This window comes from Balaenoptera acutorostrata, chromosome X (genome assembly GCF_949987535.1).
Source record: "Balaenoptera acutorostrata chromosome X, mBalAcu1.1, whole genome shotgun sequence".
Taxonomy (NCBI): domain Eukaryota; kingdom Metazoa; phylum Chordata; class Mammalia; order Artiodactyla; family Balaenopteridae; genus Balaenoptera; species Balaenoptera acutorostrata.
This window is the reverse complement of record NC_080085.1, coordinates 61,827,973-61,842,132: the sequence shown is the minus strand read 5'-3', so window position 1 is coordinate 61,842,132 and position 14,160 is coordinate 61,827,973. Positions and strand designations below refer to the sequence as shown.

At 41.7% G+C, this 14,160-nt stretch overlaps 1 protein-coding gene across 13 annotated transcripts in view; it reads right to left on the bottom strand.

The window, feature by feature from the left end:
• The window catches only part of TAF1 (TATA-box binding protein associated factor 1), a 120,837-nt gene that overhangs the window by 17,632 nt on the left and 89,045 nt on the right, over positions 1-14,160 (bottom strand). For 3 of the 13 annotated variants that reach the window (XM_057538305.1, XM_057538303.1, XM_057538308.1), the window contains one exon: positions 10,632-11,326. The exons of 4 other annotated variants lie outside the window; for them this stretch is intronic. Coding sequence is in view for 3 of the 9 variants with exons in the window: in XM_057538303.1 (XP_057394286.1) it covers positions 11,235-11,326 (92 nt within the window). In the remaining 6 variants the exon portion in view is untranslated. Of the gene's footprint in view, positions 1-5,659; positions 5,680-10,631; positions 11,327-14,160 lie in introns of those variants that run through there. 6 more of the 13 variants (XR_009006674.1, XR_009006676.1, XR_009006675.1 and 3 more) reach the window with 4 other exon arrangements.

Below are 14,160 nucleotides of genomic sequence, written 5' to 3'. Positions count from 1 at the left end.
CTCTATTGTTTGCAACTTAGACACCTTTGGTGAGAAAGTTATGTTAAACCTCAGACTACACCTCTTTTTTTTTTTAATTTTTATTTATTTATTTATTTATTTATTTATGGCTGTGTTGGGTCTTCGTTTCTGTGCGAGGGCTTTTCTCTACTTGCGGCAAGTGGGGGCCACTCTTCATCGCGGTGCGTGGGCCTCTCACTATCGCGGACTCTCTTGTTGCGGACAGAGCACAGGCTCCAGACGCGCAGGCTCAGCAATTGTGGCCCACGGGCCCAGTCGCTCCGTGGCATGTGGGATCTTCCCAGAACAGGGCTCGAACCCGTGTCCCCCGCATTGGCAGGCAGATTCTCAACCACTGCGCCACCAGGGAAGCCCCTACACCTCTTTTTAAATTACTTTCTTAAGCAGGAGTCTAATAAGCACCTGATATTATATACAAAAATTATGTACACACCGCTGTATTTAAAATAGATAACCAACAAGGACCTCCCGTATAGCACAGGGAACTCTGCTCAATACTCTGTAATAGGGACTTCCCTGGTGGCACAGTGGTTAAGAATCCGCCTGCCAATGCAGGGGACATGGGTTCAAGCCCTGGTCCGGAAAGTTCCCACATGCCGCGGAGCAACTCAGCCCGTGCGCCACAACTACTGAGCCTGCGCTCTAGAGCCCGCTAGCCACAACTACTGAGCCTGTGTGCCACAACTACTGAACTCCGCATGCCTAGAGCCCATGCTCCGCAACAAGAGAAGCCACCGCAATGAGAAACCCGCGCACCACAATGAAGAGTAGCCCCCGCTCGCCGCAACTAGAGAAAGCCCGCGTGCCACAACGAAGACCCAATGAAGCCAAAAATAAAAAAAAAAAGAAAATTAAAAAAAAAATTACTCTGTAATAACCTAAATGGGAAAAGAACTTGAAAAAGAATAGATACGTGTGTATGTATAACTATGTTGTACACCTGCAACTAACACAACATTGTTAATCAGCTATGCTCCACTATAAAATAAAATTTTTAAAAAAATTTTTTAAAAATAAAAAGACTTTATGTGTATTTATATTTTTTCTGGAAGGAAAATTCACAGCTTTTACTATATTTTCAAAATTGTCCATATCCCCAAACAGGGTAAGATCCATTATTTTAACCACTGTTTGATAGACTGAGAGCTGTTTGATAGAGAACAAAGGTAAAGGCTGAAAATTCCTCGTTGATAAGAAATCCATTAGTTTTAAATTTAAGTATTGAAACCTACGAATTTTTGTAATATAATATCGGGGAAACTTCATCAAATTGTCTAAATCAGGGATGGGGAAGGACGGGGCTGGTGGGGTGGGGCAGGTCTCCCTATCACTTGGGAGGCTTTAAAAAAAACCCTCCTGGGGCTTCCCTGGTGGCGCAGTGGTTAAGAATCTGCCTGCCGGGCTTCCCTGGTGGCACAGTGGTTAAGAATCCACCTGCCAATGCAGGGGACACGGGTTCGAGCCCTGGTCAGGGAAGATCCCACATGCCGCGGAGCAACTAATCCCGTGTGCCACAACTACTGAGCCTGTGCTCTAGATCCTGCGAGCCACAACTACTGAGCCCATGAGCCACAACTACTGAAGCCTTCGCCTAGAGCCTGTGCTCTGCAACAAGAGAAGCCCCCGCAATGAGAAGCCTGCGCACCGCAACGAAGAGTAGCTCCCACTCTCTGCAACTAGAGAAAGCCCGCGCCCAGCAATGAAGACCCAATGTAGCCTAAAATAAATAAATAGAATCTGCCTGCCAATGCAGGGGACACGGGTTCAAGCCCTGATCTGGGAAGATCCCACATGCCGCGGAGCAACCAAGCCCGTGAGCCACAACTACTGAGCCTGCGTGTCTGGAGCCTGTGCTCCGCAACAGGAGAGGCCGCCGCGACAGTGAGAGGACTGCGCACCGCAATGAAGAGTGGCCCCCGCTCGCCGCAACTGGAGAAAGCCCTTGCACAGAAACGAGGACCCAACACAGCCAAAAATAAATAAATAAATAAAAACAACAACAAAAAAAAACGGAAAAAAAAAACCCTCCTCCCAGACTCTGGTGACCTTCCCCACCACCAGAATCTAGAGCCACCACATCCCCCCTCTCCCAGAATCTAGAACATTTGTTTACTAATGAATGCTCATCTTAACTCCCAGTGTATTTGGGGAAGAAACAAAGAAACAAATAAGACTGGTTTAAACTCTTGCCTTCAGGGTCATAATATGTGCCCAGCACTATGCTGATGTTATTTTAAAAGATAGGCAGACTGTCAATATTTAGGATAAAGGAATTTAGGAAGTGAGTTGTCTAAAATAAACAGCTTCTAATATACTTTCTTCTGATACAGTTGTGAAAACTGAAGCAAAATATATCTGGCACCCTACCAACCTTCATTTTTTTTTTTTTATAGTAATCTTTTATTTATTTATTTATATATTTTTTATTTTTGGCTGTGTTGGGTCTTCGTTTCTGTGCGAGGGCTTTCTCTAGTTGTGGCAAGCGGGGGCCACTCTTCATCGCGGTGCGCGGGCCTCTCACTGTCGTGGCCTCTCTTGTTGCGGGGCACAGGCTCCAGATGCGCAGGCTCAGTAATTGTGGCTCACGGGCCCAGTTGCTCCGCGGCATGTGGGATCTTCCCAGACCAGGGCTCGAACCCGTGTCCCCTGCATTGGCAGGCAGATTCTCAACCACTGCGCCACCAAGGAAGCCCCCAACCTTCATTTTTCATTGATAAATTCTTTTTCCTTCCTACGTATTTAACTATGTCTCTAGTTTTGGGAACTAGAGCAAATAAATGTGCTCCCAAGTTTTCCCATATAGCTGTTTCCTCCCTTTATAGTATTCCAGATTTCATAAGAAGGAAACATAGGAAAAATGAATAAATTTGTGATCATTGATATGACATACCCTCCACCTACTAAAATGTAATTTAATTCTGCTTACTCTGTTATTTGACCACTTCTTACAGTTAAATGAGTCAAATTTTTGGTTGATACAAGTTCTTATTTGTACTGTGTAAGTGAGAGTCACAAACACAGGATATAAGTACACATTTTTATTTTACTGTAAATCAGGATGAGTGGATATTTTTAAAAGTTGAAAAGCTGTAATGTGCAGTTGATTGAAAACACTGCATTCTGAGACCCCAAAATGTGGAAAATCCAAACCTGTACAGGCAGTTTTAAATAAATGATTTTTAAAGTCTTACATCTATTTAAACCAACTTGTAGAATTTATAATTTATATGTAATTTGTCAGTTTACGTATGACATTCATACATAATAGATTGAATGTATAACATTAAGGGTAATTTATTATTTTTTAAAACCTTGAATATTAAGTTATTATGAACCAAAAAGCAAAGGATAAATTTGTAGTACTATATACCTGATAACTAAAAAATTGTGATTCTATATTTCTTCTAAAGTACTTATGTTTACCAAAGGATTATTATGAATATTGTTGCTAGTATTATTTTAAGGACTATCTGCATCAGAATTATAGATGTGCATGTTAAAAATGCACATTCCAAGCCCAGGAATTTAAATTTACAATAAGCAACCCCTATTCCCATTTTGATGTAATACTTGTTGAAGAACAGTGATGCCGACCAGGGACCTCTGGGGCTCCTGGGCAGGGAGGCCTTTTTGTCCCCCATTTCTTGTAAGCAAGACTCCAGCCTCCATGACCTTCCCTGAGTTCCAAAGGGCAGACCTGAACAGTTGCTAATCAAGGGCCTGAGGCAAGACTAACGGGACCAGAGAAGCTCAGGAGATTAGGAGACCCTGCACACACCCTAATCTTGTCAGCAACCCCACCCTTTTGAAACTCTGCAGAAGAAAGAAGAATGCAAGACTGTTACTGCCTTGATCCTTATCACATACCTCTGACCACTACCCCTGACTATATAACCTCTCCCTATTCCCCAGTGAAGGAGGGCACAGTTCTTGAGGCGCTAGCCTGCTGTGTTCCCCTTTGCCTGGCAAAGAAAGCAAGCCATTCTTTCTCCCCCATAACACTGTCTCCATATTTCTGTTTGGCATTGCTGCACAGAGAGCCAAGATTTTGGCAACAAATTTGGGGGCTCGTCCGGGATTGACTCGCGGGCAGGAGGCCCCGTAGGGGCCTCGGCTTGATCGGTTGCTCAGGGATTTCTCTCCACGCCACCCTCCCCAGGGAGAGCAGAGGGTTGGAGGATTTCTCTGAGGCCAGATCGCCAGGGTTCCCCTGCCAAAGGGCCCTGCCCCGATCACACCCGACCCGCCGTCTCAGCTGCAGAACTCCATGGCTGCGGCGGAGATCGGGGGAGAGGTTGCCCTAGCAGCTGCCGAGGCTTTCTTTGCCTTGAGGACACCTTCCTTCTCCCTTCTCCGCACCAGCCCGGACATCTACTCTGAGAAGACATTAACTCTTGGAGGATCAGAAAGAGGGCGTTTGGTACGTCACAACAAACTTGCCAGCAATTTGGTAAGTCCCCTGGAGTGCACACCGTGGCCTTTTTGACTATGTCCGTTTGGGGAACTTTGGGTTCCAGTTTGGGGAATTCTCCCTGTGAAGGGAAATTCCATTTGTAAGGCGCCACTTCGGACAAAGGTCACAGGTCTAGTGGGACTGGGAAGTCACATTTGGGGCATTTTTGCCATTTGGTTTTTGATTTCTGGGCATCTCTTTGCTGTTTTTTTAAAATTTTGAGTGCGGCTTCCAGCTGGCGAGGTTTGGGTTCGTTTGGTTACTTTGGTTTGAGCGCGCAGACATGTTACTAACTGCTCAAGCTAGAATGGGAAGCGCTTCCTCTAAGTTTCCACCCCCACCGGGGAGCCCCTTAGAAAAAAGTTTGAATGACTTCAGTCAACCTATAGCTATGATCCAATGACAAAGAAAAATGGCCTAAAAATGGGTCTCTTACAATTAGATCTTTATTGCCACAGGATGGGAAAATGGACTGAGGTTCCCTTATGTCCAGGACTTTCTCCTATAATTGAAAGCCTGAGGAATCAGAAAAACTCTCCTGGCTCAGGGAGGAAAACAAGCCTCCCCCACTGCTGCACGTTCCCTTACTCCTTCAGATTGTTCTGATAAGCCTTAGTAGACCCTGGAACGTGGAATATCGAGGTTCCGGGCTTGGCCAAAGATATCCAGCCAGTGATTATTAAGTAAAAGGGTTATATAGTGTCCAAATATAAGGTACCAATTTCTTAAACGTAGGGAAGATCCTCAAAAAATGTTTGTAAATAGATTACCAAAATAGGAGGCCACTGGTCTGACTAAACTAACCATAGCTGATATTCAGAGCCTGATAGGAATTTTGGAAGAGGCCTTCTCCCCTAAGCTAAATGAGGAAAAGTAGAACTTTCCAACATGGGTGAATGGGTATGTCAGTCCCTCAATATCGTTAAGGTAGCCACCCAATTCTTTGAAAAAGAAAACAAAACTGTCCTTGTTTTACAAATGTAGTCTTTACAGGACCAGAGGTGTGGCTCCGAAAATAATCCAAAACCCACCAATCTCTTTTACCACTCCCAAAACCTTCCCTATTTATCTTAAGAGGCTTATAAATTAATATTTATAACAAAAGGGAAACAAAGTCATCCTAGGAGGAACTTGCCTGTACCATTGAGATGCAAATGTCCTGTCTGGTCTTCTCAGGAACACTTAACCTCTGCCATCTTTTTAAACTGGAAATTTTAAAAAGGGTAAAGTAATTTAGAATTTGACTTGTCAAGGATAAATAGAAATCTTAAGTGTCTTTTCTTCTGTAAACACTAGTAAAAAGGGTTTAACCATCTAGATAGGTGACCTTGATGTGTTCCATCTGCTAGAAGCCCAATTTGAATCCAACCCCTTGTAACTGATGGCTTTTATGTTGTACCTGACTCAGGGCTGAAATTTTCGAATGGAAACTATGAGGCCTCTATGTTTGTTTGTGTGTTTGTATGTGTCTATATGTGTGTTGGAGGTGTATGGTATTGCCAAAAATGAATTCGTAAAAGAGCTCTACTTAATTGGCTTTTAAAAAAATCAAGTGCTTATATAAATACTCAGAAATAGAAAATAATCTGGCTAGAATGAATTTCAGGTTCATGTCATCCGGAAAATATTCAGTACTAAACTGATATCCGGTATTGAAGGTGGCTTAAGCTTGTTGGTTTGATTAATATAGATATGTTAGAGTCATCAATGTCAAGTATAGTACTTCTGTTGTACCTAGGTTTACTAGAGGTCAAATAAGACCTTATTCTATCTCTATTACAAATTTGTCAATAAGAAAAGGAACTCAATGGGAAAAAACTTTTACGGAAAGTAAGATATGTGTTTTTAGTAAAAGAAGGTGTGAAGGGCTTCCCTGGTGGCGCAGTGGTTAAGAATACACCTGCCAATGCAGGGGACACGGGTTCGAACCCGGGTCCTGGAAGATCCCACATGCCGAGGAGCAACTAAGCCCGTGCGCCACAACTACTGAGCCTGCGCTCTAGAGCCCGCGAGCCACAACGACTGAAGCCCGCGTGCCTAGAGCCTGTGCTCCGCAACAAGAGAAGCCACCGCAATGAGAAGCCCGCGCACCTCAACGAAGAGTAGCCCCCGCTCCCACAACTACAGAAAGCCTGCGTGCGGCAACGAAGACCCAACGCAGTCAAAAATAAATAAGTTTTTTTAAAAAGCATTAAAAAATGTGTGAAGAATGAAAAATACTGAAAAGAGTGATACATGATCAGGATTTTCTAAGATTGGACTAAATTTAGTTGGGTACATGGATTTCAGTAGGAATGGGCTAGAACAAGACTGGATTTGGTTTCTCCCTCCAAAGTATTCTTGAAATGCTGCTCTTGACAACAGATTGTGTGAGTTTCTTTGCCTTTAAGTGATTTGTATTTGCTTTTGAGATCTCTTGCTACTTTGGTTTAAGAAATAAGTATTGTCTCACAGTGACTGATGATCTTATTTGACCAAGTGTTTTAAAATTTTTTGACAAACTTCCCAAATATCAAACCTTAAAGTTTTTTTTGATTTCCAGCTAACTTTGGGATACTTTAGAGGGCACCTGAGGTATCTTAAAGAGAAATATTCAACTAGGATTTTTTTGGTGTGTTAACTTTAATGTAATCATTTGTAATTCTGGTTAATGTAACCAAGTTTATCAATTACACTGTACTCAGATGTTTAACCATGGCTTTTAAGTCTTCTGTCATTTATAGATACTTTTGTACTCTGCCGTTGTTACAAAAAGCGCTTCATCAGCAAGCAGATTCATAGAAAGGCTATGGAAGCAGTTCCACATCAAGATGACAGCTATACGAGGCCCATACTGACTTAAGACAAGGAACTGTCCTGTCCCTGGGACCCCTAGGTCAGGCATCCAGAGATTTTTACTCCCAACAGGCAGGGTCAATGCCTCTACTCAGCCTTGAAGCAGTTACAGAAGACCATCACCCCTCTCTGCTTCCCATAAGAATACGGGAGTAAAATCTCTGAGGGAGGAATGAAATAGGAGGGAAGTGGGGGGCAGGGCACAAACTTTAAAGGAATGACATAGCCCGAGGACATGATATAAACTCATTAGAACCAAACAGGTCCAAGATGGCAGAGTTGACTTCCACTAGACCTTGAGCCTCAGTATCCACTCACCGTAACACATCAGCAAGCTAAGTGACACACCCACCAGCACCATGACCTCCAAGGCCCACCATCAAAGATCAAAAAGTGGGCAGTGGCCCAATTCAAGGTGAAGAAACTTTTAAGGAAAGAAAATGTAAATGAGATAAGAGCCTTTAGATAAATTCTATTAAGAATGATTATGCTTTAGAAATGTCTATCTAAAATAGTCTCTCCAGATTCTGGTAACTTGAAAGAAAGTCTAGAGTTGCACTAAATTAAGTGATGGAAGTTTACTGAATAGCTAGGTCATTCCCAAATAAAATAAGATACTGAAACATTAATTACTGAACACTGGCTTCCTCTTACAGAGAAACTAAAGATATTTAGAACTTAATGAATATGTTTGGTGCCATCCTGAGATGTGCTCTATCAGAAAGCAAATTTTTTTATTTTTTTAAATTATCACTGGTATTTATGTTCACCATTCTACAAAACGCTAATGTAAAGGACAGTTCATAATTGCTTACTTCATAGTTTTCACAAGATATTAAGGTCTTAAGAGATACGGATTCTAATTTAAACATGTAATTAAAGCTAACAGAAATAATAAGAACATTTCAGTAAACAATAGGAAAGTAGGATGTATGTTTTCAGTAAAGAAGGTATGAGGAATGGAATTAGATTTTATTGAGCGAAAAGGAAGTAGGTCTGACTTAGGGCTGGCTGTTTTCAAATGGAAAATAAAGTGATGGATACAGAAAGTGATAAAAAGTTTTGTGGGAAGTGGACCCCAAGAAGATTTGTCCATGATCAGGACTGACTAAGGTTAAAATAAATTTAATTGAGTAAATGAATTTTAAAAGTAAGTGGGTGCAAAACTTAAATTTGACTTTTCTCTCTGTTAAGACAAGTTTTCTTAAAATGTTGAACTGCCTTTGGTAACAGATTTTAAGTTTCTTGACCTTTTAAGTGATCAGTTCTGTATTTGCCTTTGAAATCTTTTACTGTTACTTTGGCTGGGTGAACAACTATTGTTTCACAGTGGCCTATGATCCTATCTGACTGAGTGTTCTAAGCCCTTACATTTCTATGACAAAACTTCCCAAATCAAATAGTAATAAAGTTTCTTCAACCTCTAGCTAACTTTGGGATGCTTCAAAGGGCCCTGAAACATCCCAAAGAGAGATACTAATCAGGTTCATTTGGTATGTTAAATTACATGGGAAGTACTGTCAAATGAGTAATAAATCTTCTTAGGTTATATTGTATGGTAAATGTTACTAATACAGATACTCTAGAAATTATATGGACTTCATAAAGATCTGATACGTCCTGGTAATAAAATGTTATCAGTCATAATTCTAGTTATTATCTTAAAGTGTTGTATGTCACAACAGTAACCAAGTTACTTTGTCAATTGCATTGTAATCAGATTTTAAACGTGCCTTCTTAAGTCTTTTGTCATTATAGACACTTACCGTTTCAATCTAATGCCTTTGCAAAAAATGCTTCCCCTTCAAGAAGATTTATAGAAAGGACTTTTGGATATATACAAGTTTCTGACTTTCAGACCATAATGCTGAACTGGGTACGAAATTGAAGAATTCTAATGAAAAACCTGATGGCCTCATAAAGCTGTTAACCAAAAAAGGATTAGTTATATAGGATGGAGTGAACTGGTGAATATGGTTATTTTTATGGTTTCTATCTGAAAAAATTACTGGTTTAAATCTGTTTTCCAGGTATAAGGAAACCTTCCCCTCAAACTCATTATAACTTACAGAAATTTGGTAAATTATACTTTTTTGTAAGCAGAATTGAAACATTTATCTTATCTCTCTATCTGCTCCCTCCAGAGACTGGAAACAGCTTTATCGGATAAATTAGGAAGGCTACCTCACTAGCGGTTACAGAAATCCCAAGGTATTTTGGAGACCTTGAAAAGGGAGGAATTCACCTACATTTGTTAGGCAAAAATCTGTGATAAGCCCTTGGCGTGACTTTCCTAGCCCTGAGAGGTCCTTTAAAAGTCCAGTCTGATCTTACCCTTCCCCCTCCCCATATCCTCAAGTCCATTCTCTAGTAGGTCTGTGTCTTTATTCCCATCTTGCCACTAGGTTCTTCATGACCTTTTTTTTTTTCCCCTTAGATTCCTTATATACGTGTTAGCATACTGTATTTGTTTTTCTCTTTCTGACTTCACTCTGTGTGACAGACTCTAACTCCATCCACCTCACTACAAATAACTCCATTTCGTTTCTTTTTACGGCTGAGTAATATTCCATTGTATATATGTGCCACATCTTCTTTATCCATTCATCTGTTGATGGACATTTAGGTTGCTTCCATGTCCTGGCTATTGTAAATAGAGCTGCAATGAACATTTTGGTACATGACTCTTTTTGAATTATGGTTTTCTCAGGGTATATGCCCAGTAGTGGGATTGCTGGGTCGTATGGTAGTTCTATTTTTAGTTTTTTAAGGAACCTCCATATTGTTCTCCATAGTGGCTGTATCAATTTACATTCCCACCAACAGTGCAAGAGTGTTCCCTTTTCTCCACACCCTCTCCAGCATTTATTGTTTCTAGATTTTTTGATGATGGCCATTCTGACCAGTGTGAGATGATATCTCAATTGTAGTTTTGATTTGCATTTCTCTTATGATTAATGATGCTGAGCATTCTTTCGTGAGAGAGTGGCATGGACATATATACACTACCAAACGTAAACCAGATAGCTAGTGGGAAGCAACCGCATAGCACAGGGAGATCAGCTCTGTGCTTTGTGACCACCTAGAGGGGTGGGATAGGGAGGGTGGGAGGGAGGGAGATGCAAGAGGGAAGAGATATGGGAACATATGTATATGTATAACTGATTCACTTTGTTATAAAGCAGAAACTAACACACCATTGTAAAGCAATTATACTCCAATAAAGATGTTCAAAAAAAAAAAAGTCCAGTCTGAGACTCCTTATAAAAGTTTCAGCAAGTAAAAAGTCTATATGATCAATTACAGTTATATAAATCATCAAACCAAGTTTATTGAGACCACACTTATTTTACAAACCAATTAGTCTTAATTTGGTTACATTTAGTAGAAAAGAGGGTAATTTTAGAGAGAAAAAGATTTTTCAAGGAATGTTAAATCCCAGTTTTGTTAATGGAGATCTGTAATTACTAAGACTCATCTCCCACATAGTTCTTTGCTGTTATGTTATATTAATGTAAAGTTTAATTGAATTATTAAAGGATACTCTTAAGTTTGTTTCTGAAGCTTATCTCAGTAATTTCTTTGGATGAAGATCAGATGCCCCATGACCTGCAACCAGGGGATTATGCATACTGGAAAAGACATAATTTAAAGGACTATCTCCAACCTGGGCAGAAGGACCCTTTTCAGGTACTCTTAACTAGCTTATGCACAGCGAGAAACTGAAGGGAATTGACTCTTGGATTAATTTCCACTCACAAAGGGCCCCTGCACTGGAGTGGCCTATAGAGAGGATGGCTGACCTCAAAATCACCTCAAAACAATGCTCAAACAAAGGAGAAACTACACTCACACCAGGGCGAGAAGAAGACGACATCAGAAGTAGACAGCTTGCCCGAGATCCTCGACCTGGCTCATCTCCCCCTCACCTGGAAGCTCTCTTACATCCCTTCAAAGCGGGAGACGAGGTGCTGCTGAAGTATGAAAAAGAGCAATGACCTGAGCAGCAGCAGCAGCCTGAAGAAAAAAATGAAAGGGATCTTATCTTAGGACGTTCTTCTTACTACTCACGCCTCTCTAAAATTAGATAGAGTAAAACCGTGGGTACATCATACCAGAGTAAGAAGATTATCAGCTATTGACCAGCCAAGCCTGCCTACAGCCAGCGCAGACTGCTGAGAAGCAGACATCTCACCCTTTGGGAAACTTTAAGTATTTGTTCCGACAAGTGGAATGAAAGTTCTGTTTTCTTAGCCTTTCTCATACCTTCTACCTATAGATTCATATGCTGATTCTTTTGATAATTCTAACTGCTAGACATGTGGTCAGCTTCCTATTTCTGGGTCTTCAGGATTGCCTTGATAGGTTTTCCCCATACAGGGAATGGTTTGGAAACAATTGGCTACAATAAGTCTCTCTGAAGTACAGGTTCCAGACTGGGCTTCAGACTTACTCCCCTGAATTCCCAAGGAAATGAGATCTGTTCTGTCTACTAAAGTTCTAGTTGTCACTCCTCTTACTTCTAACTGGGTCTGCTACACCAAAATGGCAAAACAAGGGATTGAGATCTTAATCACATAAGACTCAGATCCAGGACTTGGAACTCAAATATTTCTAATTTGTTATCTATTCCCCAAAATTTAGGCAGGAATACGCCCCAGCTCAGCAAGAAGTAGTTAAAGCTGTGATCGCCCCGTTCCCTAAAAGGTTTGGGGAAAGATACAGCTGAAGTGGGGATGAAAACCGAGTCCCCCTAAAGCTGAGTTCCTCTGCCAAGCTTACGATTAACATCTCTATCCAAAACGATTGTTCCCTTTTCTTGTCCAACATCTGTTCTCCTCAAGATTGAGGAATATCAAAGAAAAGGGAGGGACCGATGCCGAGCAGGGCCCTCTGGGGCTCCTGGGCAGGGAGGCCTTTTTGTCCCCCATTTCTTGTAAGCAAGACTCCAGCCTCCATGACCTTCCCTGAGTTCCAAAGGGCAGACCTGAACAGTTGCTAATCAAGGGAGGAGCAGCCACAAAACCACCCGAGGCAAGATTAAAGTGACCAGAGAAGCTCAGGAGATTAGGAGACCCTGCACACACCGTACTCTTGTCAGCAAACCCCACCCTTTTGAAACTTCGCAGAAGAAGAATGCAAGACTGTTAACTGCCTTGATCCTTATCACATACCTCTGACCACTACCCCTGACTATACAACTTCTCCCTATTCCCCAGTGAAGGGGGGCACAGTTCTTGAGGCGCTAGCGTACTGTGTTCCCCTTTGCCTGGCAAAGAAATAAAGCCACTCTTTCTTTCTCCTCCATCACTCTGTCTTCGATATTTCTGTTTGGCACTGGTGCACAGAGAGCTAGGATTCTGGCAACAACAGCTGATACAGAGGATAGCATTAATTTGGGAATGTTGCTGAATCAGAGTTTCCCAAACTTCTCAGATAAGAATCACTTGGAGGGAATTCCCTGGCAGTCCAATGGTTAGGATTCCACGCTTTCACTGCCAAGGGCACGGGTTCAATCCCTGTTCGGGGAACTAATACCCCACAAGCTGCACGGCATGGCCAAAAAAAAAAAAATCACTTGGGCCATCTGTAAAATATACACACCACCAGTCTTCCCCAGACATTCTGACTCAAGAAGGTTGAACTGGGGCCTGGGAATCAGTACAAGTACACCAGTGGTTTATCTTCAAAGTCAGAGGGAAACAAATTATATTATTATATTTAGGCAAATATTTGCACCGTAATACCGAAGACCCTGGAATTGCCAAAGAAGATTAAACTACCAATAGGAAAAAGTTTGTCTATTTTACACTGATATGGAACCGGTGTTTTGGAAACACAATCCTGAGGTTACCTTCTCAGGCTCCACCCCACTCCCACTGAAAAATTTCCCACTACTTTTAGAATATAGACAAAACTCCTTACCATGGTCCACAATGCCCAGAGTCATGGTTTCCTTCCTACTGCTTCTCTATATCCAATACCCATCTTTCTGGTCTTTAAATTTAAAGATGGCCCTTCTCCAGGCCAAGGCTAATCTCTTCTACCCTTGGTGCTCCTGAGGAAGTTTCCTCATTTGTAAAATGGGAATAATATTGATCTCATAGATGGTTCAGGATTAAATGGGGTCAGGTAAGAAGAGCTCTCTGCACAGAGAGGCTGGCACAGTGAATGATAGCTATTATTTAATCAAATCAAGCTCTGTTTCTACTTCACATTCAATTCAATTCTTTTTTTTAAAATTAATTAATTAATTTATTTATGGCTGTGTTGGGTCTTCGTTTCTGTGCGAGGGCTTTCTCTACTTGCGGCAAGCGAGGGCCACTCTTCATCGCGGTGCGCGGGCCTCTCTTGTTGCGGAGCACAGGCTCCAGACGCGCAGGCTCAGTAATTGTGGCTCACGGGCCCAGTTGCTCTGCGGCATGTGGGATCTTCCCAGACCAGGGCTTGAACCCGTGTCCCCTTCACTGGCAGGCAGATTCTCAACCACTGCGCCACCAGGGAAGCCCTCAATTCAATTCTTAAACCCACTTGCCATCTGGTTTCTGCATCCACCATTCCAAAGAAACTATTTTCATTAGGCTCACCAACTGCCAAGTCCAAATGACATATTTCAGTCCTTATCTGACTGACCTTTCTGCAAATACTGGACATTGCTGACCATTCCATCCTCTGAAATTCTCCTTTGGCTTCCCTAAAAACTGTATCCTGGTTTCCTCATACTTCTCTGGCCAGTCTTTTAAAGTACCCTTTGTGGTTCCTTCATTGCTTACTTTTTCAAATTTTAAAAAAATGTTTTATCACAGTAATACATGCATATTTATACGCCAATGACAGCTACTCAGCAAGGT